This window comes from Taeniopygia guttata, chromosome 18, assembly GCF_048771995.1.
Source record: "Taeniopygia guttata chromosome 18, bTaeGut7.mat, whole genome shotgun sequence".
NCBI lineage: Eukaryota > Metazoa > Chordata > Aves > Passeriformes > Estrildidae > Taeniopygia > Taeniopygia guttata.
The window spans coordinates 4,356,359-4,383,055 of record NC_133043.1 but is presented as its reverse complement, the minus strand read 5'-3'; the positions used below and the strand labels follow the sequence as shown (position 1 = coordinate 4,383,055).

Here is a 26,697-nt window from a genome sequence, read left to right as displayed (position 1 = left end):
TTACATCACTGGAAATATGAGGGTCCCAGATTTCTATCTGTAAATACACAGTATTTTTTTCTGGTGCAAGAAACTGCTAAGGTAGTAATCTTTAAAAGTCATAAACAAAATGAAGACAAATTAAAACAAGGCTGCTCCACTCTGAGATACTTTGTTATTAGCTCTGGAACTGAAACTGAGGAACCATTTTCAGCTCTCTAAGGAACCGTCTTCAAGTGCCCCAAAGGACAAGATACCTCACAGCATCCACGTCATGGAACTCCTGAAGGGAGCAGGCATGGCCATCCTAACTGTTACAACAGTTTAACACACAGCTCCCCCCACAAATGCTAATGAAAAGGCTACACTTAAATATTGTTTTCCCTATAACCAGCAACACATACAACAATGTCGCTGCTGTGAGGTTACAAGGAGAGAAAATCCACAGGAAAATGTAAACTCAAAAACCCACCACTTTAGTGGTGAGAACTTTCCTTCTCATTAGTTTCCTGCTTCCCTTCCTTCACATTCCTCTTTGTTATCGAGTAGAATGATTTTTTTTAAATGAGGTGCAAAGGCATTTTCACACCTCTACCTAAAACTAGGTTGTCTACACACTAATTACACATTATTAATGAGCTCAACAACTGAGACCAGGCTGGTTAGTGAAGGGACACAGGTCTGCACATTGTGCATGGATGCACGCCTGTATTCCGCATGAATACAATGCTGCCAGGGGCTGAAATCTCTTATTGTGAAAGTAGAATGCTTAACACTGAAAATCATAGTCTTCAATGCCATCATTTTCTTCTAGCTATTTATTTTCTCGTTAAAAGTGCTTGTAGGTTTTGTGTTGGGTTTTTGTTTTTTTTTTTTTCATTTCATACTGAAATGCACTAAAATACTACATTCCAGTCCCTGTTTTCAGGATTCTCCCCAGGTGTGCTTCATTACAAACACCAGTATCAGCTCAATAACATTTCTTTCTCTATTAAATAAGCCGCCTGACCTCCCTGACACAGACTGGGAGGTGATTTTAAAAGTTTTAGCTATACATAACACACTAGTTATGCACCAGATTACTGTGTTCTGACAAAGTCTGCTTGGGTGGTATAAAGTTATCACCTTCCACTGGTGGCATCATTGCCAGGGATCATTCCCTCCACAGCAGAGCAGGCACAGGGACACATAACCACATTTTAGTTGCAAGTTAGAGAGGAAGAGCTTACTTGGCCACCAGTAGGGTTCCCTGCTGCACTCTCTGCTGCTGTACAGGGACAGCTTTCCTCTGTGTGAAATAGATCTCAAAGAGCAAGTTGACAAATTAAAGAAAATGACAATCCGTGCCAGTTTAACATGCTGGGATTTCACTGGCCTCTACAGCAAGGGCTTCTGGAGACATGCAGCTCTGCACTACAGTTCCTCCAGGCTGAACTGTGCAGATGAAGCACTGGCACATGAGAGTCATCCTTGGACACCAACTCTGCAATAAAGTGGCAAAATCAACACAGAAATCCCCAAACAATGTCAAGGTCTAAGTATATGTAGCCAGAATAAGGTATTAAAAATATACATTTTGTTTTAAGTTGATTCTACAGAATTTTTAAGGTTGGAAACGTCCTTTCTGATCACACAGAATCACACACAGAATCACTGGGTTGGAAGAGACCCTTAAGATCATTGAGTCCAACCCAGCCCTAACACTTCAACTAGACCATGGCACTGAGTGCCATGTCTGTGCTTTTCCTGAACACATCCAGGAATGGTGACTCCACCACCTCCCCAGGCAGGCCATTCCAGTATTTGATCACCCTTGCTGTAAAAGCTTTTTCCTAATATCCAACTCTATTTCCCTTGGCACAGCTTAAGACTGTGTCCTCTGCTTCTGTTAGTTGCTGCCTGGAGAAAGAGACCAACCCGACTACAGCCACCTATCACGAAGTTGTAGGGAATGATAAGCTCACCTCTGAGTCTCCTTTTCTCCAGTCTCAACAACCCCAGATCAAGTGCATCCATCATTCCAGCACCACCACCATGTTCACCATTAAACCATGTCCTCAAGTATGACATCCACACATTTTTTGAACACTTCCAGGAATGGTGATGATCACTACCCTGGGCAGTCTGCTCCAATCCCTGACCAGCCTTCTGTGAAGAAATTTTTTCCCTAATATCCACTCCAAACTTCCCCTGGCACAACTCAAGGCTGTTTCCTCTCATCCTGTCCCTTGTTTCCTGGGAGCAGAGCCTGACCCCCACCTAGCTGTCCCCTCCTGTCAGCCGCCTTTGAGGTCCCTCTTGAGCCTCCTTTTCTCCAGGCTGAGCCCCCACACCTAGCTCCCTCATCTGCTCCAGCCCTTTCCCCAGCTCCGTTCCCTTCCGTGAAAAAGCTCCAGCCCCTCAATGCCTTTTTGTCAAGTTCCCTCTTCTCTTCTAAAGTACAGAGCTGCTAACTATGTTATGCAGTCCTTAACACAAGACACTATACATACTCTTACATAAAATTTCTAGGTCTAAGTAACTTTCAGAGAAGCAAATATTTGTATAGAAGCAGCACACAATGAAAAAAACCAAAACACAACACCTTCCACCCTTGCTCTGGCTTAGATGTGTGTGGGAACATGTGGACACAAAGCCAACTCAGACTGATTTTTATTATGAAAGTGCAAAAAGAACAGATTTTGCACAAATTCTGATAATTTCTGCTTAAAAGCCTTGTTGTTCAAAGTATTCAAGACTTAAATATGCCCCCCTGTGGGAAGAGTTTGCACTAAACCATCTCTTAACAGACCTATTAATTGCACTTCATTAGTTGCTTCAGATTATAAGTGTGTGGAACCACTTTGATTCTTATGTTTCTAACTGGCAGGAAAAACAATGCCAGATTTTGTCAGAGTTGAGCTGCTGAAGAGATCGGTGTTTTACAAGGGATGCAAAAATGGTTCACAGCTACTAAAATAGAAATCTTGGTTTGCTTTTCAAGGAGGAGGGAAGGAGCATTTGTAACTTAAGAGTTTAGCAATGGGTAATTAAGAAATACACCAATAAATTAATCTTCCCAGGATATTTTCTGGCTTGTGGAAAGACAGTAAAACACATCTAAGAATTTTCCAGCTGAAAGCCCCTTGCAAGCTGGATCTTACTGGATATGGTTTTAATCCTGAACATGGTTTGAATCCTGAAATTATGTAACATTTTCTCCTATGTGAACACCAAAGATGCTATTTTCCTTCTGTGTTTTTTTGAGATGGTCAGAACATATATTCAACAGGCCATGCTGCTTTATCAGCTCAGTTCTGCCCTGAAATAGCCATGTAAGGAGAATGTTACCAAAATTAACTGCTTTTGAAGCCTTACCACAGGATTACAGAATGGTTTAGGTTGGAAGGGACCTTAAAGATCATCTCTTTCCACCCCCTACCATGGCCAGGGACACCTTCAGCTAAACCTGACTGCTGCAAGCTGTGTCCAACCTGGCCTGGTCAGGTCAAGAAGCATAAATAACAAAGTTTACTGCCTTTTGAGTAGGTTTTTTAGCCACCCAGACAACTACTCACCTGATGAAAGGGTTTTATACTCACCAGCATCCAGACTCCCAGTAGCTGCAGTCCAGCCCATGATGGGGGGAATGGCCCCGACAACAGCTCCCACCCACGTGTTGGCAATGCTCATTCTCTTCAGGGGTGTGTAACAGCATGTGTAGAGGAAGATGTTGAAGGCTCCCAGGGCCCCGGTGAGAGGGTTCACTCCCAGTGTGAGCAGGGCAATTCCCGGGATTCCACAGGAGGCAGCAAAGCAGACAGCGAGCAGGGGGCTGTGGGGAAGACATGTGGCACATGCTGAACAGGAGGTGGCCTTGGAGAATAGCTGTTGTCCCCTCTCTTTGGTCTCCCCTCCAAAATTAAGATTGAATTTTGGTTAGTGTTTTACTCAACCATCCTAAATTTTCCTGTTTGAGCCCCCATCCTAACAAAAGCTTTTCCAAAACGTGAAGAATCTTGCTACGGCTCTGCAATGGAGGTGATTCTTAATCTTGTGATCACTGTGTTCACCAAATAAACTCAAGCTCTGCAAGTAATGGAGAACTGTTCTCCCTTATGGAGAACTGCTGCCTTCAGCAGATCTTCCTCCTTCATTTTAATTTTAGTAAATTTAAACCACTGCAAAAAGCACTCAGACTTTAGAGTAAATTGAAATGGTTTGCACTTTGGCAGATTTTTAACTGATTGCAGTTATGCAACAGATGCTTCAAAACACAACAGGGTTAGACACAAAATGAATAAGCATTTATGAAAAAAGGAGTACTTCAATCATTTTGAAATTACATCAATAGGTATAAAGTATTCTTTGACTTTACTGGAAAAAGTCTGAATGTTCTACACCCCCATTTATCTGATGCACTGTACTAAGCAGAGGGAGTACAAAACAATGCTGGCAGCAGAATCAAAACTGGATTATTTTGTAAGCACGACTGAAATTAACTGAAGATATTTTAGGTTTGGTCAAAAGCAGCCAACAAGAGTGGAGCAAATTAACTGCACATTTCTACTGCGCATCAGCTGAGAGCTTGGGGAAGTTTGGAAACCCATATTAAAATCTGTCAGAAAGTGGCTAGAGCTATGTAAACTTCTGCTAATAAATTCCACAACAAACATTCAAATAGGATGAGCAAGGATTTTTTGTTTGGCTACCAGAACCACACTTGACAGGCAGCATGATGCCACAGCCTTGAGGAAGCTTTAGCTGTGGTTCCTTGTGCCAGATCAACCTGTTTGCTGCTGGTGGGGATCTCCTCTTGTGTGCTTGTTTGAGGTGTTTGGTATAATAGGAAGAGAGAACCAAAAGCCCCTAAGAAATAATGTGGTGTGGGCAACCTCTGGAAGGGAGGAAAATGTCATTACATTAGTTGTATTTAATAACCCATGTGGCTAAATATACACTCATACTCATCCATGTAAAACCAGAAAATATGTGTGCTTGCAATGAAGGTCTCTGCATGGAGTTTAGCTTTACACCTTTTGTCTAACTGAAAACCATGCAGCCTTTGTGTTCTACAATCCACTCTGCACTCTGGTCAAATCCTTAACCCTAAAGTAGGTGTTGCAAGCACTGCTCTGACCCTCATAAGAAAATAAGAAATATTTGCTGGTGGGGCTGAATTTTATGGGAGTTTTATCAGCAAAATTTCCTACCAGTCGAATTTTTATATTTAAGATATTTGTTAGATCAATGTCATACAGAGATCCTAAATACCTGGAAGAATCTTATGCTAAAGATTTGCCTTCAATTTAAATTGACTAAGTAATTTTATTCAGCTTGTCTAAACCATCAACAGATTTTAGGTAAGACAGTGTGCACAGAGCACATTTCTACTCAGCATTACCTGCCCTGGTGTTACCAGGAGGGTACACCACTGCCTTTCACTGACAATGAGACATAAAAAATTTGAGGCTGTTTTCAGGAAAGGAGCCATACGGAGCTGTGCCCTCTGGTTCTGCAGCCTGTGGTGCTCCTGTGCAGGAGCTCCTTTGCTCCTGTGCAAAACGCAATCTGTACTGCCAATGGTCCCAATGCTGACCACAAATGTCAGAGTACTTTGTAGATGATGCCCCCCTGTAGTGAAAGTCTGACTGGGCTTGGTTAAACAAATCTATCTTGACTGATTCTTGAATAAAATACAGTTAGATAGTAAACACCCGATTCACACAATACTCACTCTCGAGACAACAAAAGACCAGTCTGATCCTATGAGGCTGGGCTGCCCACATCCACCCTGCAGGGCTCGCAGACATAAATGAGGGCACAGTTTGATGTAATGCAACGAGCACTTTTCTCATTAATAAGGGGTGAAGACTTATCTACATGTTTCCAATTTAAACGCACACTACCCTCCATGAGCAGGCACCAGCCCGTCATGTCTCTTCTCAGACGGGAAGACAAAGGGTGTGAGTGTAAAACCTTCTTGCATGGATGAACCCTGTTTTGCCTCATTGTTCCCCTGCAGCACTGATAGCCCTCAGTGCCAACCCTGATCCCAGGTGTCTGCTGCCTTCAGTTCCAACCAATGGATCAGAAAAATGCCATTAAAAACTAAGGCTTTAGCAAAAGGGAGGGGTGAAGTTAGGTGGCTGAGACCTTCAAAAGATTTGCTGTGATCCTGGTGAATGAGAACACGTTTTTGTTTTTCAGTTTCTTCCTTTTTGCCTCTTTAAGGGAAGTTTCTGGAGGCACAGTATGTAACCACAGAATCACGGAATGGTTTATCTTGAGAGGGACATTAAAGCCTACCTTGTTTCAACTCCTCTCTGAAAGGCAAGGACACCTTCCACTAAACCAGGTTGCTCAAAGACCCATCCAGGCTGGCCTTGAACACTTCCAGGCATGGGGCAGCCACAACTTCTCTGGGCAATTTGAGGCAGTTTGATCAGTGTCTATAATTGTCCTAATGCTCTCAGGGGAGGGCATAAAGTCAATGGGGTGGCTCCCCTTAAGCAGCTGAACTACTTTACTTTCAGACATCCTGAAAGCACCATATTTTCTATTTCTCTCTAGTGTTTCCTCAACAAAGAAGAGTAATTGTCTGACTTACAAAGGCCTGCTCCCAAAACTCCAACTGAGATTATAAAGTCATACTGTGATCTGATGACTCAGCTTTGCTATTTCTGACTCTTAGAATACTATTTGGCATCACATAGACACTGCAATGAGAAATCAGGACTTTTCTTTCAGGATGAAAAATTAAGTAGAAGAGAATTCAACTTGCTCTCATGGAAACTTGTCATGTTTATAAGGTTTAGGAGAAGTATAAGCAACTACTCACTGTGAAAAAGACAATATTTGAGGAAAACAGAGATTTCAGTCACTGGTGATGCTCTTTCTGCTTCAGTGACAGTGCAGGTGTTAAGACAAGACTGAGCCTAGGTTTAAATCACAGGATTAAATCATATTCTGATTTCTATTTGTTTATGTCTTCTAGGGACCAGTGTGCATGTGCATGTTCATGTTGTTTGTCAGTACTCAGGTAGATGGAATGATGTTCACAGATTTGATGAACTCTCCATTGCCAGGCTGCCCCACATCTCGTCAAGGGACCACAGGAGATCAGCATCTCGTCCTGGGGCAGGAGAAAGGCTGAGACACTGAATTGTCACTGAATGTACCCCATCACCTGATATCCATAGTTCCTCCCACTACAGCCTCATGCCACCATGCTGCCCATGTCAGCCTTGGGTAACCCAATGCCATGGAATTCTCACACAGTGCTCAAAAGTGGCTGAGGGGTCTCTGATGGTTTTCTTAATCCTTAAACCATCCCATGCAGTAAGTGCAGGCTGGTGACAGACGCTGGTACATATGCCTCATTTCACTTGGGCGTTCATGTTTACTGAGGGAATCACTCCCATGGGAAAAAAGGCAATCTTCCATTGGAAAACTGGCCAAGGAGCTAGCTCAGAAAGCAAACCTCTTGAGTAAGAAACTAGGTTTTATGATGGATTCTTGGGAGGAGTTGGTTTCAGTTATTTGGCTGATTAAAATCAGGCTTTGGAAAAATACTGCAAGTGCCAAATGAGTTCTCCTCAAATTTCAACTCTAAAATACCCAATATGTCACCACATGGGGCACCTCCTAAAGGCAAACCAAAACCAAGTAGTTTTGCCTTGTCCCTCTTCTCTTTAACAAATATGCTAAAATCTACCTAATAAAAGTGCTAAAAGATATCCACCTTCAACTAAAAGCTTTTTAGAAGTTCAGCTTGACCAGTGAATAATCAAACTTTTCCTGATGCAAAGGAAATGTGTTGTCATTTCTTTTCCCACGGAGTTCACCCAAGATGGCCCCACCCCAGTCACACTCCACTGAGAGCATCCCATAGGAGAATGAGAAGCAGGAGGAAGATGAGGCCCACGTTCTCCTCATTCAACTCTGGAGACAAGGTGTTGGTTGGGCTGGGGAGGACTGCTCAAGGACAGGGCAAGGATTGATACCCAGGGTTGCTGAGGGAATGGGAACAGGCAGGAGGAATTCCATATGGGTGCTATTCAGGTATCTCCTATATACATGACCATGAGATATCCACGTGGACCCTCATCCACAGGAGTGAGGATGCTTCGGACGATGCAGCAGCCTATTTTAATTCATGTGCAATAATAGAACCCCTAAACTAGTTGCCACTTACAGATGTTCTGGTTATACGCAAATAATGACCTTACACACAGGTGCAGGAAATAAATTATTCAGCAGGATCCAGAACCATGGATAATAGTACTTACTGACTCACAGCCTTATTTGGAAAAATTAAAAGGTGAAAACAAATTAAAGCATTTGCCCGTCTACAAAATCAATGTAGTATTTTGCCTATTTCACAGCAGCATTAGCAAGCTTCATGTCTATAATGATCAACAGTGGGACCACTTACACAGGCTTTTCTGTGCTGTCTTTGCCCAAACATTTTGTAAAGATGATTGTCAAAGTAGAGTTTAAACTACAATTTAAAAAACAGTGTTAAAAATGGGGCAAAAGTTTAATGAATTAAAAAAAACCAAAACAAACAAAAACCAAAACCAATGAAGAGCAAAACACAATTCCCTCTTAAAACTTATGAATACTTGAAATTATGCAAAATTCCTGTATCAGCATCTAATGCTTTAACCTATTCCTGTGAATAGATTGACACTCCCATACAAGTGCAGATATATAAGTCCTGAATAGGTGTATTCATTCAATCAGCAGTACTATACCATTCATGTTCAGATGTTATGTAAATACATAAGAAACTTAATTTGTGACCATGTGTTACTGGGAAACTGGGCATACCAAACACATATAAAGAGCAGGTTAAGTATAAGTGCATATATTTGAATATGAGATTCAAAGCCTAATACAAAAGGTAATGAATCCTGTCTTCTCCCTGTCTGTCAAAAATCCTTCATAGACATGTCACCCACTTCTAAAAGGGTAAACTAAAAAAAATGGTCTTTTATTTAGCTGCAGCATGCCTGGAGTACCTTAATGGATTTGGAACATTTAAATTCCCAGTTGATTATTCTGAATTAGATTTCATTAGTATTGACAACTGTCCCTCATGCCACAAGACCATGGATCTGTTCTGCCAAATGCAGAGTGATGCTCTAAAATAACCAGAACAGGGACAGTGAAGGAAGAATCCAGGCAATGCCTTATGAGACAAGGAGGGTGGAATGAGAAGAAACTTTAATATTTAGAGTAATTTCCATATCCAAATGAAGCCAAACACATACCCTTGTGCTCCTCTGTGTGGGATTTTAGTAACAGCAAATACTCTGCGCAGACTCTGCTCTTTAAATAAACTGCAATTTACCTACTTTTTGATGAGACAAAAACTGGGTTTGGGTTTTGGTGAGTTTTCTGTGTCATCTAAGACACCGATTCAGTAAGACCACTGTGCTTCTTCCCCTTGCTCACCCACAGAAATGGTACTAAATTATCCCTGGCTTCAGCATCTTCCACAGCTGCAGGTAAACAATGCTGAGACAACAGAGGTGAGACTGATGACTTAAATTAATTTCAATATTTCTACTCTGGGCACAAATTCTATCTGCATATAGTGTCAAAGCAATTTGTTGTAATAAGAAGAGGGACAGCCTGAACCAGGTTCCTGTACAGATGGGCTGAAAATAGCAGGAGCTCAAGAGAAGATATTTGGCAGACAAAGAACACAAGTGCGATCCTCATCTGCAACTACATTTCACCATCACAAGCTGAGACATGAGTCCAGTGCTGTTCCAAAACAATAATTAAAATCAGATTTCAGGAGGAAGCATCATAAGTTGCTTATTATTTCTGGAATCTCTAGGTACTAAAAATGCCCCCAGACTATTCATCAGTACAAAGCTGCTGGAGAAAGCCCCCTCCTCTTTTCCCTAATGTTTTCCAGGTCAGCAGTAATTTCTTAAGGCTTCTGAAGCCACTTATAAATTCAGACAAAAGCGTCAGTCTGAAGGTTTCACCCTTTTCGAACAGCAATAAGAGGTTATCCAAACAGAAGTTCAAGTACCACCCCTTTGATGGCTTATGTGGCTGCAGAAGGCCACAGTCATGAAGGGGAAAGGGTGTCCACGGAGATTTCTACCTACATCTACACATAAAACCATACTGATCCTTAGCTGCTGATTTAGTTTTGCTCATCTCCTGGCATCTTCTCAATTCCTGCAGCCAGACAACACTAAGAGTTGCTGAAAACATGTTCCAGGGCAGGAACTGTGCCTGTGGTCAGCATGACTGTCCTACAGTACTGGCCTATGGCTTGATCACCTCCTTCAGTGGGAGGAGCATCAGCCAAAAGTATTTTCTTACACTTATATTTATTTTCTTTAAGATCAGCACCCAAGAACTGCTGGACTCTGTTCAGCAGCTTTTAGAGATCCACCAGAAAAACTGGAAAGGCCATCAACAACAGGAGCTAGAGCAGGCAACCCCATCCTATCTGGAGAAGAGAGAAAAGAGCCGAGGGTGTTAGAAGACTATAAGAAGCCTTCCTGCTCCCACAGCTGAGGCAATGGGGATGAAGACCCATCCCCTTCAAGCATCCATTTGGACTGCATTTGTGTCATTTCCAGCCCTGCCTCCCCTGATGGACAGATGCCTGGAACTGGCAATGGGGTCGTCTTCTGGCACGAGTGCCAACAACTCGGCTGACTGCAAGAAAGGAGCTAGAAGGCTGGAAAAAACATTTTGCCCCAAATAGCAATGGCAGCATCCCTGCAATTATTTTTGATGGAAGGTCAAAAAATTGCCTCACACAGTTTCTATGTTTGAGGTAAGGCCCAGAGCATTCAAAAGAAATCAGTAATCATGGCAGAATGCTGAATGATGGCAATCTACCAACTCTGAAATTAAATTTTAACTTTCCACACAAATCCTTTGAGGCTGTGTACTTATAAATTTACTAATGAAAACCATATCCATGACCACTGTCAGCTGTAAAAGCTATGTCATAGGAATAACACTACTAACAACATTACTAACAGTTCTATCATAGTAACAACACTATTAACTTGAGTGGATCAGTAGCTTCATTGCTGATGACTTTACTGAAATGATTCTAAATTTTTTTTACAAAAAAATTAGATAAAACTCTCAAAGAGCTCTACAGACAGGCTGAGGACATGCTTGACAGAAAAAACATCCACATTCAGATGTAAGATTCTGAATCAAAGTGGTTACATGATGACCTGATCTAGTGGGTGGCATCCCAGCCCATGGCAGAGGGGTTGGAATTAGAATGGTCTTTACGGTCCCTCCCAGCACAAACCATTCTGGGATTCTGTAATACATCATGACCCCTAATTAGTATAGTTTTGAGGCTGCGGTTTTTAAGGACTCAAAGCAAAATATTTTTACATTCAACTACAACTTTCAATTACAGATTGGATTAGTCTCAAGGAAAGATTTCTTTCCAATTAAAATGAAAAAAAAAAAAAAATATAGCTGTACTACTGGCAGAATGGACATACTGCCAAACCTCTATTTCTTTCATGTAGTTCTGATTCAGCATCAGTCAGAAGCTTTATTTAATACAAGCAATTCATGCTCTCACTTTTGATACTCTCTTTTACAGGTACATTGTGGCTGAGTATTACAAAAAGCCCAAGAACCTGCTGATTGAAGCTCAAAGTTGAGAAGTACCACAGTTATATTAAACCGAACAGCATGTATCAATGAGCTAAAATGGCACTATTTTAAAGGAGAAAATGTTGAGAAATATCTTAATAGATATTCATTTATTCTCTTTCAGTCATGCAAGAAGGTTTATGAGTCATGAGAAGGGATGAAGGATGATGCAGTTTAAAACTAAAACGTGAGAGTAAACATTTTTAATCGGGAATTCAGTTTTTCTCCATCAACTGCAAATATCAGAATACAGCTTGTCTATCATTTAGCACTGAAAACAGATAAATAAATGGGGAGCTTTTTCAAGTCTTTATTTTTTTTTTTTTCTTAGTGAATTATTTAGTTTTTTCTTCACAGGTTAAGAATTAGTATCTACATTCTGTCAATGTCTGGTATTTCATCTCCAAAAACATGTTGCTGTGGTCTACAAGTACTATGAGTATTAAATTTTATATCAAATCCCCTTTAACTGGGTGTACCATGATTTTTAAGACTGCCCGAAAACACTTGTTGCAATTCTATCCACCTGTGTTTTTGTGTTTGTCTTTTTTGTAATTTGATTTCTGGTAATGGCTATGATAAAGATGTTGCTAATCTCAGACTGGACAGTACTTTTCCCCCAGTGCAAAAAAAAAAAATACAAGGAAAATAATGGAAAAGTTCTAAACCTAATTTGTAACATAAAATCGAGCTGAAGAAGTATTCAGTGTTAAGAGGAAGTATGAGAGTGGTAGATGCTCCCCAAAAATCTGAGGGGCTGGGTTAACAGGTAGCATTTAAGCACACTTAAACACCACAACCATTATGTCTGCAGAAAAAGAGTTTACAGACACAATCCTCAAGTAAGCCTCTTTAAAATTCAAATCCCTCTGAAAGGAATCACCCCTAATACCTTTACTTTGTCCATAGTGCCCAGCCAGGCCCATCAGCATTTGATTTTGAATGACAGCTGGACCATCCACAGGGAAACAGGGAAGGATTCAATAAGTGATGTCTAAATCTCCCAAGGAATGTCACACAGTGAGAACTTGGCATAAACGGAGTTCAGTGATGGATAAACATGTATCACTGGCTAAGTCTCATCATGGAGTTGCCTTTTTGAGTTTTGGCTCTCAATTGCCACCAGCTCTGGCTATGCCATTAAATATACTTGCTCAGAAGTGCATTTAGTGTAAATAAACACAGACTAGGGTAACATACTGCCCATCTGCCTCAATTCACTTTTCTCCCAAAGAAGAAACAGACCAAGTATGTAGCCCAGGCTGCCCTGCCACAGGTGTGCATCCTTGTACAAAAGCATGATCAACACTGTATTTTACACAAAGTGGGGGCAATTTGTTCCCCTCACTGCTCAAGAGCCCAAGCTGCAGATGTTTTGACTCCCCTGCCAGATTGAGGTGCTTTAAAACTATCATAAACAAACACGGCTGATTTAAAATAATCATTTCATCCTGGAAGGGACACATCTCTCTTTTTTATGCTTGAGTAAAGCAAAATTGGCTTGACTCATTTTGCTGAAGGTTTCACTAAGGCGATGCAAGAATTTTAACTCAGCCAAGGAAGGAGATCAAGAGTCCCACCCTCAGCATCAAGCTTTCTCCCATACATCTCCTGCTCTCAGTTTAACCAGTTTAACTCCCTGCAAATGATACCAGGAGCTGTTTTTTCATGCTTTCATGAGCCTGCCCTGAGGTCTGAGCCCAGATATGGGATGAGATAGCTCAGTGCACAACAGGGAGACTTGTTGTTCAAAGTCAGAACTTTTATGCTGCCCTTTGTTATTAAGCAGACACTCCAATTGGGCCTCATCACTTCACTTGAAAGTAAAGAATTACAAATGAAAAGAACCTATACTTACAACATGTTTATGCTTTTATTACACTTGATATCCACACCAGAATGTTAATCATAACAACCCTGAGCAACCCTGTGGAGTGTCAACACACTTGTAGTATATGGCTTTGTGAGGTAGGAGTGAAAGGGTGACTAATAATATTCACAGCTTCCCCAGAGTCATGAAAATGTAAATATTTTTCTAAGTGCTTACAAGACAAACCTACAGTAAATCTGAAAAATGTCCCTCATAATATTTAAACTAAATCCTCCTCTTTGATCTAACCTTAGAGTATGGCAGTTAAGTGATCCATTTATTCTACTTCAAAATCTCAGCTCTCTCTTTAAGAGCCAGACACCACCTGACTAACAGCATGGATAATTTGATCTCTCCAGAAATATTTTTCTGATTTAGAGTGATTAAATATAACATGTGCTTCTGCTGAGCCCTCAGCCAAGATTTGGAAAGCAGTGGTAAAGAAGTCTCAGGCCAGATCTCAATCCCATTCAGACAGAGAAAACTGATGTTCTAAGGTATTTATCAACCTGCTCTTCAAAAAGCAGAAGAGAGAAGATAGTCCAGTCATCTCAGCACAGGAACACTGCTTCTAAATCGATTTCAAGAAGCAATGAAAATGAAGGAATTAAGTTATTCCCTGCAGCAAAACAGAGCAGGACAAGATGCAAAGGTCTGTCATGGGAAGAGGATCAGTCTCTAGACACCAGCCAGTGGATGACCAATGAAGCAGATTGAACCTGACAAATTTTAAGCTTAGCCAGATCCTTTTTGCCCATCTGCAGATTCCCCTGCACCACTGCAAAGATGCCTTTGACACCCACATCATGGGAACACTCTATAGAGAAGTCTTAGCTGCCAAGTGTCATCTCAGAGGTGAAGAGGATGAAGATGGCTGTATTTTGGAACTCCTGTATTACTATCCAGGTAGATTATCTAGTTACCATCTGGAGTTATGGCATTTTTCAGTGGAAAAACAAAACAAAAAACCCTTCACATACTATCAAAGTGCATGAATGGAACGTAATTATTGTCACACAGGCAGCAATAGGAGTCCCTGCGGTTCCTTTCTAGAATGATTTATAATTTTATATTCCTTGTGACTTTACATCCCTAGCAAAAAAAAAAGAACTAAATAAAACATATCAAAGTGGTTCTCCACCTATCTCAACCTCAGGAATGTAGCTTTTCTAGTCATAAAGACCAGAGAGCAAGCATCTGTGTTCGCACAGCTAATTAAAGTGTAAGAAAAAACTCTTTTATATCTGACTTGTGAAGCTGATAACATGTAAGTTATAACTTGTATGAGACATGATAAACTCTGTCCTTCACAGAGGGAAATGCACTTCCAACATTACTCACTGTACACAGATCTCAGGGCATAGCAGCATCTAATCAGAGGCAGCTCCATAATGGACTTGTTGAGCAGTGACATTTCCTACACCACTTGGCACAGGGTGAATGATGATGCTGTTGCAGTTAAACCAGACAAGGTTCAATACTAATACAGGGAACACTTTTGACTGCATTAAGCCAGAATTTACAAACATGAACCTGAAATGTTTGACAGATATTGGAAGAGAAGCTATCAGGAGAACACTGCCCCCAAGACAGGAAAAGGATCTTGGGCTTCAAGCTTAAATATTGTTTGTTTGTAAAAACTCACTATAACATCACCTTTAGAGATAATGACTCATTGCTAGTCAATTAAAGAAGAAAAGTGGCAATGGCTGCAATCAATGTCCAAGAAGCCCATTCATATTAGACACAGAGATGGCAGGATTAGTGCACAATGGCTCGATTCCCTCCAGTTCCTGTGGCTCTAGCCCCCAGGCGAGGAGCTGACATGAGAGAATAAGACAACTCCATTAGGAGCCCGTATCACTTCTCTGCAGTGTTCTCCACAAGCAGATGGAGCAGCTATTTAGCCAAATGCACCGTGACTCCAGCTTTATACATAAGCATGTGGGATGTTTCCTAACGTAGGGCAAGGCACAATGTACTCCGATTTATCAACTGTCTCGTGTGCAATTAAAGATTCAGATAAATAATTTGGGGGTAAAGACCCCATATACTGAGCTGAAAAGCAGCAAGGCATGAGGGGTCAAGTGTTTCTGCAGGATTTATATTTACCAAACAGAGCTGCCTGCAAAGGAATGTCTGGGTTGAGATGTGGCAGAATGAAGCATGGGCAGGAGTGAGCTAGAGAACTGGCGATTGCTTCAGTTCAACTGAAACAAATTTAAATGTGGAGTTAATAAAACAAGCCTCTTTATTGCCCTAAGAAAAAAAAATATATATGTAGCTAGAGCCATATAATTTCCTCCTAACACACATTTTGATCTGAGAAGAATGTGCAGTATCACTATTTTTCTGTGCATTCTACAAAAGGGCTCTAATATCTTAGAACCATTTAATCAACATCCCATGCAGGCAGTGAATAGATAATTGAAATGTAAGTACTGTCATCCATATCCCCTTTTGGAAAGAGACACAGTAAGCATTATATCATTGCATTAGACCATCCTTTGATGTGGGTTTTATTCTCGTTAAACTATATTTTAGCCCCAAGGTTTCTCCCCCTATACCTCTCTGTGACATGGCCAAGCCAGAAAAAAAAATGTAAATACCCTTCTGTTCCAAAGGCAAGAAGTACATTTTTACAAGCAATTGTACATGTCAAAAATATAAAGCTTCCTTTTTAATTTCTTGTTTACCAAACATAGTCAATGACAGCTCCTGGAAAACAGAGGGTGGAAAAAAAAATGAAGGCAGGAGGGCGGTGGTGGGGAAGGAATGCATTTACTTGTTTTTAAATAATAAAGCCTGAATACAAGCAGGATAAGAAATTCTTGAAAAGGCTGCTGTGATGGTGTCTGCTTTGAATCGTGCCCTGTTTAAACAAGAGGAAAGCCTCCCACTGAAAAAAGAAACATTTTTATCATTTAAAAAGATCTCAGGGCAGTCCCTTTAAAATGAGGTATTTTCTAAACAAAGCATCAGAATGTTCCCCTGCAGGGAATAAGCATCTGATCTCTTAAAAATTATTATTCTTGAAGAACTGTAGATTTATGGAGTTTTTGTTTTATTTGTTTTAACTTAAGTAGAATGAAACCTGTCTGAAATGACCACCCAAGGGAACAGAGCCACCACCTAAGCAGGGGCTGAGCTCTAAACAGGATCCAAAGTTGTACCAAGACCCCTGGGGCGGTTTTAAATCTCTGGCTTAACCAGAGCTAGCAAAACACTTAATGCAAGTCTCAGTGTAAGCCTAGGACATGGATTTTCCTTCACTTTACATCCATGCAGCTCCACTAACATCAGTAGGAACGTTCCTGACTTACATTAATGGTAAGCAAAGAAACAAGCTAATTACCCTGAGTAATCTCCAGTGATTACAGGAAAAATTTTGTTTTAAAATGCACACTTTTTTTCAGCGTGGATTGGTTTTGTTACACTTGTAATAGGAGGTCTTCTACAGGCAGCAGAGTGGAAAAACTCAGCTTTACATAGAAATAGTCTAGAGTTACAATGTGCTTCTCAATAAATAGAATTTCACATGTTGCAGTTTCCTATTAGTTCACGAACATCCAACTTCCATATATGCAATTGTGACTACAATTCACAAATATAAGCCATTGGGGAGAAAGAGTACTAGCACTGGAGCCCTTTTTGGTCTGATTCTTCAAGAGTTTGGCTTATAGTTCAAACTGAGCCAAGTCAACACTCCACTCAGAAATATCAATAAGTAGAAGTGTAACTATCTCCATTAACTGCAGTAAACATCAACTGTGAACATGAGAAGTGGAAAGCTCACAGACAGAACACAGCTCCTTGGGCATTGCTAAGGGAAAAGATTAATGGGATTCTTGGAAAAAATATTCATCAAACAACACAAAGATTTATTTCTGTTGAAACATTCAAGGCATTAGCTGTGTTGTGCTGCCTTTTGCCATTTTAATAGACCTAAACTTCTTATATGTGTATAGTATAGTTATATACTGTGTATGGATACTGTATAGCTTGAGTACAAATAATCTGCATAAAGAGAATAGCAATAAATTCCACAGCATGTTAGTTTTATCATAGAATCCCAGAATGGTGTAGATTGGAAGGGACCATAAAGCTCTTTCCACCCCACTGCCACGGGCAGGGACACCTTCTACTATCCCAGGGTGCTCCAAGCCCTGTCCAACCCGGCCTTGGGACACTGCCAGGGTTGGGTAGACACAGTTGCTCTATGCAACCTGGACCTGGGCCTCCCCACCCTCACAGAGACCAATTTCTTCCTAAAATCTAATCTAAATCTACTCTTTTGCAGATTGAAGCCGTTATATTGAAGGGTGTTGAAACAAGACCTGGAGGTATCAGGTCTGACCTCAGAGCTGAGACTGCTGTGAGCTGGAGATGGGTCTTCATCTCTCCTGAGGCCTCTTTTAGCCTGGCCCACCCTCTAAAGCTACCTGTACAATGCTTCATGGTCCAGGTAAGCAAAGGAGAAGCCCCAGGCTCACTTCCAGGCAGCCACTGCTGAGTCCAAAGCCAAAGGACTGGGTAAAGAAAACAGCTGTAAGTTGTAAAGTAGCGCAGAAGCAGAATTGAACAATGTCTACACGGCCGTGAATTGGTTATTTAGAACATACCATTCAAGGTCTTTTTTTCTTTTAAGATGAAAAACTATCCTTGTACAACTATGAAGTCTTTTATGAGCGAGCAGCACAGTGGATCCAGCAGTACCCTAAGTTTGTACAACTGCCAATGTTTAGGAAAGTGTGCAGGTAAAGGGCGATCAAACCTGCCACTTTGCATAACATAACAGAGCAGAACACTTGTCACCCTTGAGGTTGATCTCACTCAGCTACTGCAGCTCATATGAGAAATTTGTTAAAATTAATCTGCGGGAGAATTAAATCCATTACCTTAAAAAGCAAGGGAATAAATCACACCCAACAGGAAATCAGAAAAAGCTGCTGCCACTTCAGATGATTCAAAGATTGTGTGAGCACATGAAATTTTTCCTCGTCAATGACACAATATAAATTCATAGAAGGAAACAGTATCAGCTGTTATTATAATGCAGAACACAAATATGCTTAATGACTTTAACACTGCAGTCCAAGTATAAAGAACATTCCAAGCTGTTTGCATTTCCAAACAAGACTTGAGGGGTCAGAGGAGGGAGGAAGATGTGGGCAGGCAGGATGATGGATGGCACTCAGTGGCATGCTGTGTTCGGGTCTACTCTTGTTTTTGCAACAGGATGTCTCTGATTATTCTCTGAATAGAGAATAAGGATGGTTACATCTCATGGCTCAAAGGGAACATTTTTTTTCAGAGCCTTACAAATTAAATAGAACACTGTAAAGCAAGCAGTCAATGAACTACCTGGTATTGCTTGTCACAGATCTCCCAACAGTGTCAGAAGATTCCCTGGGGGCACCAGAGGTGGGTTTGGGGGCTGGCAAATAAGGTAAATGTGCTCTTGTCCCTACATGCAGCAGCCCCAGCTCTGCAGAACCCATCTGTGCTATTGCCTTTATGGACTGTCCAGCCCAAATACATAAAATATAAAGCAGGGGCACACTGAGCCCCTAAGTAATTCTCAGCCATCAAGATGATGCAATACAGGGACTTCACAAAGGATGGAGGAAAATTACTTTTCCAAACCCCATCCTTCCAGAGATCTTTGCAAACCTGGCTCCTGGCTCACAGGGAATGATGGACAGGCCAAAGCTGCCCAACTGAGACACTTCTTGAATGCTACCAGCAAGAGAACAATACTGTCTCCAGCCAGATGTCCACACCTCAAAGTGGAGCCAGGGCCACAGAGCCTTTCTCTGAAAGCTACTGATGCTCCCCATCAGTGTCAAAGGAAACTGCAAGTCCGCAACAACTCACAGTAAAGGGTGACATGTGGGGGTTTGGGAACCACATGAATGTGTATGCTGCAAAATTAACCCCTGAGATGGACTTGTGTTTTCTCAAAGTGAAGACCTCAGGCAGAAAGGAAGGGCAGAAATGTTGCTGGAAGCAAGATCACTTAGAATGGACAGCTAGTCTTAACCCTGAACAAACTGAGAGCTGAAGCCGCAAGCGGAGGCCACAAAGCAGAACACATGGGAATAGTTTCTCTACGAAGGCTTAACATTTCCTAATGAGCCACTTCTGTGAACTGTCATACTTAAAATGGAGACACCAGCTCATTCAGGGACTGCATGACTCAGTAACTCCAAGAACCTCACCGGTGTTACCAGTTAGATTCTGGTACATTCAAAGCATGTAAGAATTCTCTTTGTGAAGGCACAACCTCTAGAAAAAACTCTCACTGGCCTCAGTGCAGTTTTCAGTGGGCAGGAGTCACATCAAAACCACCACTGAAAGCCTTTCCAAGGAGCTGCAGAGTCAACACGATGGAGAGTTAACAGCCTTCTCTCTTTAAAAAGGAGCTCAAGCTCAGGACAAAAACTGCTATCCATATTGTCCAGTTCTGTAACAACGACTATGCTGAATAAACAAAAAGCACGGAAAGCAAGGAAAAAAGAGAATATATTTACAGAGTGCAAATGAAGATGGATTGAAAATGATGTCTTGCTTGCACTGGATAGCACAGATGTTGTAACACAGCAGAATTTAAAAAGCAGCAAATGCTTCATTAAATGAACAGCTAAAGAGAAGAAAATGTCAGAACGCGAATGTCAGACAAATTCTGGGCAAGAACTCCCCAAACTCTCTGAATCATTTCCCAGAGTTAAGACACCAGTCTCTTATGTACTATTTGTCCATCCCTCTCTTGTCTGGTTTTGACTGGTTTTAGCATAACCATTTACAGGTTTTGTTTTATCAGCCAGGAAGAAAAGAGTTCAAGGAACACCAAGAAATATGTGGCAAAATACAACACGGTTAGATCACTTGCACTGGTTTATTCTCCTCTGGCACACCACAGAAGAAATAACCCCAGTCAAGGTCTGTGTACTCCATGGTCTGCAAGGAGCAAGAGCAGCATTTTTCAAGGGAAGTGACACTAAATAACTTTAAATTAGCCGTTGACAGGCAGGTAGATAGATTGATGAGTGATTGACCAATGTCCCCAACATTACCATTTTGTGTGAAAGCAAATATGAAAGGAGGGGGGAAGTAAGAAAATCCATTAAATACAGTTTTGCCAATTTGTGGTGCATTCAGATGACTGTGAAGTTCACTTAAGGACACTGGAAACATAAAATAAATTGCTTTCTCTGAATCAGAAATTGACAGAAAGTTTCCTAGTTATATTTTTGACTCCACAAGCACTGCAAGCCACGCTAGCAGACTATGACAAAAAATAAAATAATAATAATAAAAAGAAAATCCCCCCCATCATTTTTCTTCCTAATAAGTCTTCCTTCCCCCAGGAAGGACCATATGCAAGGGAGGCAGAAGTGCAGGTTCCCCGAACCACACAATTAAAGCTGACTTACTGTATATCCAAAAGATGCCCTCACTACAGTGGTCCTTAAAATACTTTTTTAAGTAAAATTAACTCGGGAATCTGCAATTAGCACCACCTTTGAGAACAAATCAGAACAAGTTTATTGAAGCGCTCTATTTACCACAAGAGTGAATTTACCCCCAAGGTTCACTTTAGTATTTTGTCTCAATTTTCTTGTAATTTCATCTATCATGGTTTTTTTCAGTCCTCCAAAGGTGATGGATAAAACACTGAAATAAATAGGACCAACTGTTCACAGAAGCCTAAGGGAAAACATAATTTTGTTATAAATACTCTGGCACAAATCATGGAAACACAATGCTAAAATTGTTTGTTGTATCATTTATGAATTGGAGCTTCAGTTTCAGTTGGCAAATAAGTTAGAGGATTTTTATTGATGTTCTTTTTCACTTTGCTTTTTTAGTTGCCAAACAGCCTTTAAGAAACTGAACTGATAAATAATCCAGAAAACAGAGGGATTGGAGGACATTTTTTAACGGAAATTCCTATGCTAATGAAGGACTTTTTTTTTTGGTGGGAGGAGGAATTTACTTGTAGATGATGATAAACTTTATGATAACATATTTTTAAATTAATTTCCTAAGATGCCACAATGAGTTTTCAACCAGCTAAACATGCAGAAGCAACACATTTTTGTGTTTGTTCTTAGTTGGGAAATTTTAAGATTTATTACTACAAAACAAAAGTTCAGTGGAACATAACTGTATGCTGACACACCATTTCTTCATCAAACATGAAGAAATATGTAAGATGAAGGGAAATTCTACTGTATTGAGAAATTCAGTATTTTACAGCTGTGAGCACCCAAACTACTCACATGGAAGTTATAAACATGAAGAAACAGCAAGGAACAGAGAGGTGCATTTCTCTTAAGTGCTTTGTCTCAAAGTGCTGCTTTTTGTCATCTGAAGAGGGAGAGAAACTTGGAAATAGATAAAAGGTTTATTCCTCCTTAGCCAGAGCAGGTGTGCATTGCCTTACCTGATCTGTCCTCGCACCAGTGGTCTGTTTTTAGTCCTGTTCATATTTGAGTCAAACGGAACCTCAAAGAACTGTAATTAAAACAAGAAAGGAAGAATCAGAATGAAAGGATACGGGAAAACATACCATGCATGGAATGTCCTGTCTGCATCTGCAGGTGCTTTAATCTCTGTTTTTGACGTTTCAAGGATACAACACAAATGGTAAATGGGTTTTATGGAGCTCTCATAGTCTGCACTGATGCTTTTGGCATCCCCTTAGAAAGAAAATCACCCAAAGGACAAAAATAGTTTGTACAAGACCCCAAAAGTTCATCATTTGAAGTACAGTTTGATCCCAAGTTCGTTTCTCAATAGGTCTGACACATCTTTTAGACATACACAATTACATTTGCATACACACACAGAAATCATGGAATTGTTCTGGTTGGAAAAAATCTTTAGGCTCATCCAGTCCAACCAGTACCACCACTGTGTTCATCATTAAACCACATTCTCAAGTGTCACATCTACAGGTTTCCCAAACACTTCCAGGTATGGTCACTCCACCACCTTCCCCTGGCAGCCCCTTCCAACACCTGACAAGCCTCTCAATTAAGATGTTTTCCCTAATGCCCAACTGAAACCTCTCCCAGCACCAGCTGAGGCCATTTCCTGTCACCCTTGTTCCCTGAGTGCAGAGCCAAGGCCCCACTGGCTGCACCCTCCTGTCAGGGACTTGTACAGAGCCAGAAGGTCTCTCCTGAGACTCATTTTCTCCAGGTTGAGCCCCCCCAGATTCCTGATCACAGTTCTATATTAGTACAAATTGTCCCTGCAAATGTTCTTTAAAGACCTTCTGGTCTTTAAAAGACAAACACTAAGGTTTTTCCAAGATCACCTACCTTGCCAGAACCTATAACCCATCCTAAAATCAATCAACTCTTGTAAAATGCTACTGGAACTGCTCTGAGCCTCCAGCTGGAGGAGGAGGGAGAGAACACACCATATGGTGTTATTTAATGTCACAACCCAATTTGACTTCTAACACGGCCTATGGGAAAATTCAGGCAGCACTATCAGCCCGCTCAGAACTCCTTCAGGCTTCTGCAGGACCTGTTTTATAAGAATATCACTGGAAAAACTGAATGCACTTTGCCATCCAGGCAAATCTAAAGCCAGTCAGTTTTATGTGTGCAAAACCATAATACAAATAAGAGCTATGGCCGAGTGGAGTGGTCAGGGTCATTCCCAACGACCACTAGAGCTGGTGAAGACCCTGGTTTGGAAGGAAAGCACTGACAGGTCCTTGCCCTCTACCTCATGCTGGAGGGACAGGTCAGATCTTCTCAACTTCAACACTAACCTGGAAATGTTGGATGTTTCACAAAGAATCTCTATAGGATACAGACACAAGTTTCTTCTGAGCAAGTAAAGCACCCCATTTGGATCTGAAACCAGAGATTGCTTCTGGCAGCTCAGTGTTTTGCTAATGGTTTGTTTCACTGTTAGATTTCAGAGGCAATTATGATAAATGGAGGAAAAAAAGACATTTGACATCAGACGGTAGAGCAATACAAGGGAAAAAACTCTATAGGACTAAAGTCTGTTCTCCAGAAAATATTTGCACTAAGATTACTTTTTTTTTGTAAGTCACAGGTTTTATTTCTACTTGCAAAGGTCTGACTGCCTTGAGTTACTTCCAGATTAAAATTGTGCAGGTGAAGAGATTTTTGCTTATTTGACAGTATTTAAGCTTATACATAAAGGTACCTGTGTGCAATGGAAAAACTCAAAATAATGTGCAAGTTTTAAACTCAATGTGTCTCAGACACAAAATGGCTAAAATGAAGAACAGCTGAATAGCCAACACCTGAAATAATTTTAACTTATGCAGTTGGGTTATCAATATAAGCTGATAATGCCATGCTTAGTGTATCAAATATTTACATATATTTAATATAGCAATCAACCTCTGATCAGAATATAAATTTTGAACAAGAATCTCCTCTGCTGACTTAAGTAGTCAAAAATGTCGGTGTCTATTGTATACAGACACGGCTGCTCCTGAAATTAAGACTACTGCATGACTTCAGACTGAATTTTTTCGCGTTTTTAAATCTGACAATTGGAATAATCTGTTACTGTCAAGCGTATGTATACAGCATGGTGCTGTACTTCCAACTGATCTAAATTTAATAAAATCCTTTTACTTGCAATGCCCTAGATTCATTCACTGAGCTAGTTGCTATTCCGTGTCAGCAAGATGTCATTTATCAAACTTTCCCCATTTTGCTCCCAGATGTTCAGCAAAATTCTCTCTCAATTTGAAATTATTTTCCCCTGATATTCTAGTAAAAAATGAAAAAAGCCATGCATCTCAAATATCATTCCATAAGAATGAAAGAGTGAAGTCAAACATTATCTCATGCCAGGCCAACAGAGTCCTGCCTGTTTCAGCAAACAGTAAATTCAGTAAGATGAAGTCTAGATAAATAAATACTTTAGAAGCACTCAAGATGCTTTTTCCTCAGGAAGTCTGAATGCATCAGTTCAGCTGAACATGGCAGAATATTATCTGCCCTCAGTATCTGGGATACTGGCCACCAAAAGGGCAGACTGAGGGTTAAATCTACAGCATCTAAAAAGCCCTGAGTGACAAGATGTGGCAACAGCTCTCAAGAACCTAAACTAAATTTTAATCAGTATGCATGAACATTTAAAACATGATGATGGCAAAAAAAAAAAAAAAAAAAAAAAATCAGGCTAGCCAGTACTCTGTGGTTTATTTCTCTGGCAGGCTCATCATGCTTTTTGTGCAGATCTCATCTCATTAATATAGAGTAATTATATCTTAAGCATCTCACAATTCCTAGTGTAGCTGTCACATTACTGCTCAGAGCTGTTTACACCCATGGTGTTTCTCTCCTTTGGTTTCTTCACATTGGTTTCCACTTTGTTTATAAGTGAAATATTAAAGAATGTTTAATTTCAAGCTACCTCTTGGAACCAGCAATGCCTGCAGAGGGTGGCTGAACACTCAGACCTTCTGGAGGGCTCACAGACTAATAATTTTATTAAGACTATGCCAAGATTTCTGTAACAACACCTTGCAGCTGCAGATTACATGATGCTGGCACTTTCAGGACTAGTTGACAGAGAAAGAGGACAGTGCGTCCATTGCCTTTGCAGGTGACTTCTGCTCCTTCCATCAGTTCATAGAATCACACTCTCCTGAGTGGGAAAGGACCCACAGTGATTAGCAAGTCCAGCTGCTGCCTCTGCACAGACTCCCAAGAACCCCCCTCTGTGCCTGAGATCATTGTCCTAACATTCCTTGAGCTATGGCAGCCTTGGGCTGTGACCATTCCCTGGGGAGCCTCCAGGGCTGTTCAGTGCCTCAACACCCTCTGGATGTTGAACATCAAGACCACCAATTTAGTTTCCCAAGACAGTGGCCTGACAATTTTCAGTTAATTAGGCCAGTGGAGCCCTGAGCACATTCTGCATTTGCCATCCATGGTTCTGCAGGAGAGATCACATCTACTGAATTACAACAGTCCAACACCTTTACTCGTGCTCACATGAAAACACCAACAGAGAGCACTAAGAGGAACAATATGCCGTAGAGTTTATCAAACAGATCTGCCACACTTCAGCTAATAAACATCTTTCATAGACTACTTTGGATTTCAAGTGTATCAAGGACCAGCCTGGCCGCTGGCCCAGCTCTAATCGGTGACATGTGGTGGAAACAGCAGCAGCTGAAACAGGCAACCAGTGTGCCATGGACTGACATAACATTTTACTCTAATGCTGAGCACATATTTACAGCGGAACCGATAACCCCAGGAGTCTAAAGATGGAATGGAACCCTGCCATTAGAAGACAATTTAATTCAAGGTAACTCTGAGGTCCTTCCAATGCAAAACCACCCCTGAATCCAAGGAGGCTTCCATGTGTTCTCTGCCAACAGAATTACCCTCTGGAACTACATATTTCTCTTCAAAGCCTCCCAGAAGGGCAGTTCTGGTAAATTTTCAGCACTAATGAGTGAAGCAGTCACCTCCTCCTGCTGGTCTGCAAAATCTCCCCTGCTATGTACCACATGGGGAGGTGGAGATGAGCTATAGGTGATGGCCAAAGCTCCTCCTCAGCTGAAAACTCTTGCTACAGACCCAAGCAAACATTAATACAATAGAAATAAAAACCACTACAGCTTGGATGCCCCCCTAGAGCACTTCAATGATATCTACAGCCAGAGGTGAAGCTGGGCTGTATAGGGCAAGTCTTGCAAATATTGATCTTGTTGAATCAGGTGTTTCTGCAGTTCTCCCAATTCCCTTGAGCTACAGAAAGCTCTGATTCTCTTTGGTTTTCTTTGGTATTGCCCAAGAGCAAACAGTTAACCAGAAACACCACTGAAACACACACTGGAAACCAAAAAGGTGCATGAACCAGGGAGGAGCAAGTGGACCAAAACTGTGTGGAAAGCACAGTGGCAGAGCAGACTGTGGAGACCTGGGCAATAACCTGCAGTTTCCTGGGAAGGCGACATCCAGAAAGTCATTCCTCGCAGCTGCCCATGCAGCCTCCAAATTCATCAGGTTTCAGCACTAGCCTTTTACATGAAGTCTCCAGCTTTTCCCACGCAGGCAAAAGAAAGTAGCTTCAAGCAACACTGGAAACTCACCAGACCAAGAAGCGTCAAGTACTTTCCTCAGAGACTGTTCTTCCTCTCAATATTACCTAGTTATTTCTGTTCCTCATGT

The 26,697-nt window shown here is 41.1% G+C and overlaps 1 protein-coding gene across 2 annotated transcripts in view; it reads right to left on the bottom strand.

Moving 5' to 3' along the window:
• The window catches only part of COX10 (cytochrome c oxidase assembly factor heme A:farnesyltransferase COX10), a 96,060-nt gene that overhangs the window by 10,784 nt on the left and 58,579 nt on the right, over positions 1–26,697 (bottom strand). For both annotated transcript variants that reach the window (XM_002198693.6, XM_032751530.3), the window contains exons 5-6: positions 21,948–22,018; positions 3,561–3,793 (exon numbers count right to left, since the gene is read on the bottom strand). In XM_002198693.6, the coding sequence (XP_002198729.5) occupies positions 3,561–3,793; positions 21,948–22,018 (304 nt within the window). The remainder of the gene's footprint in view (positions 1–3,560; positions 3,794–21,947; positions 22,019–26,697) is intronic.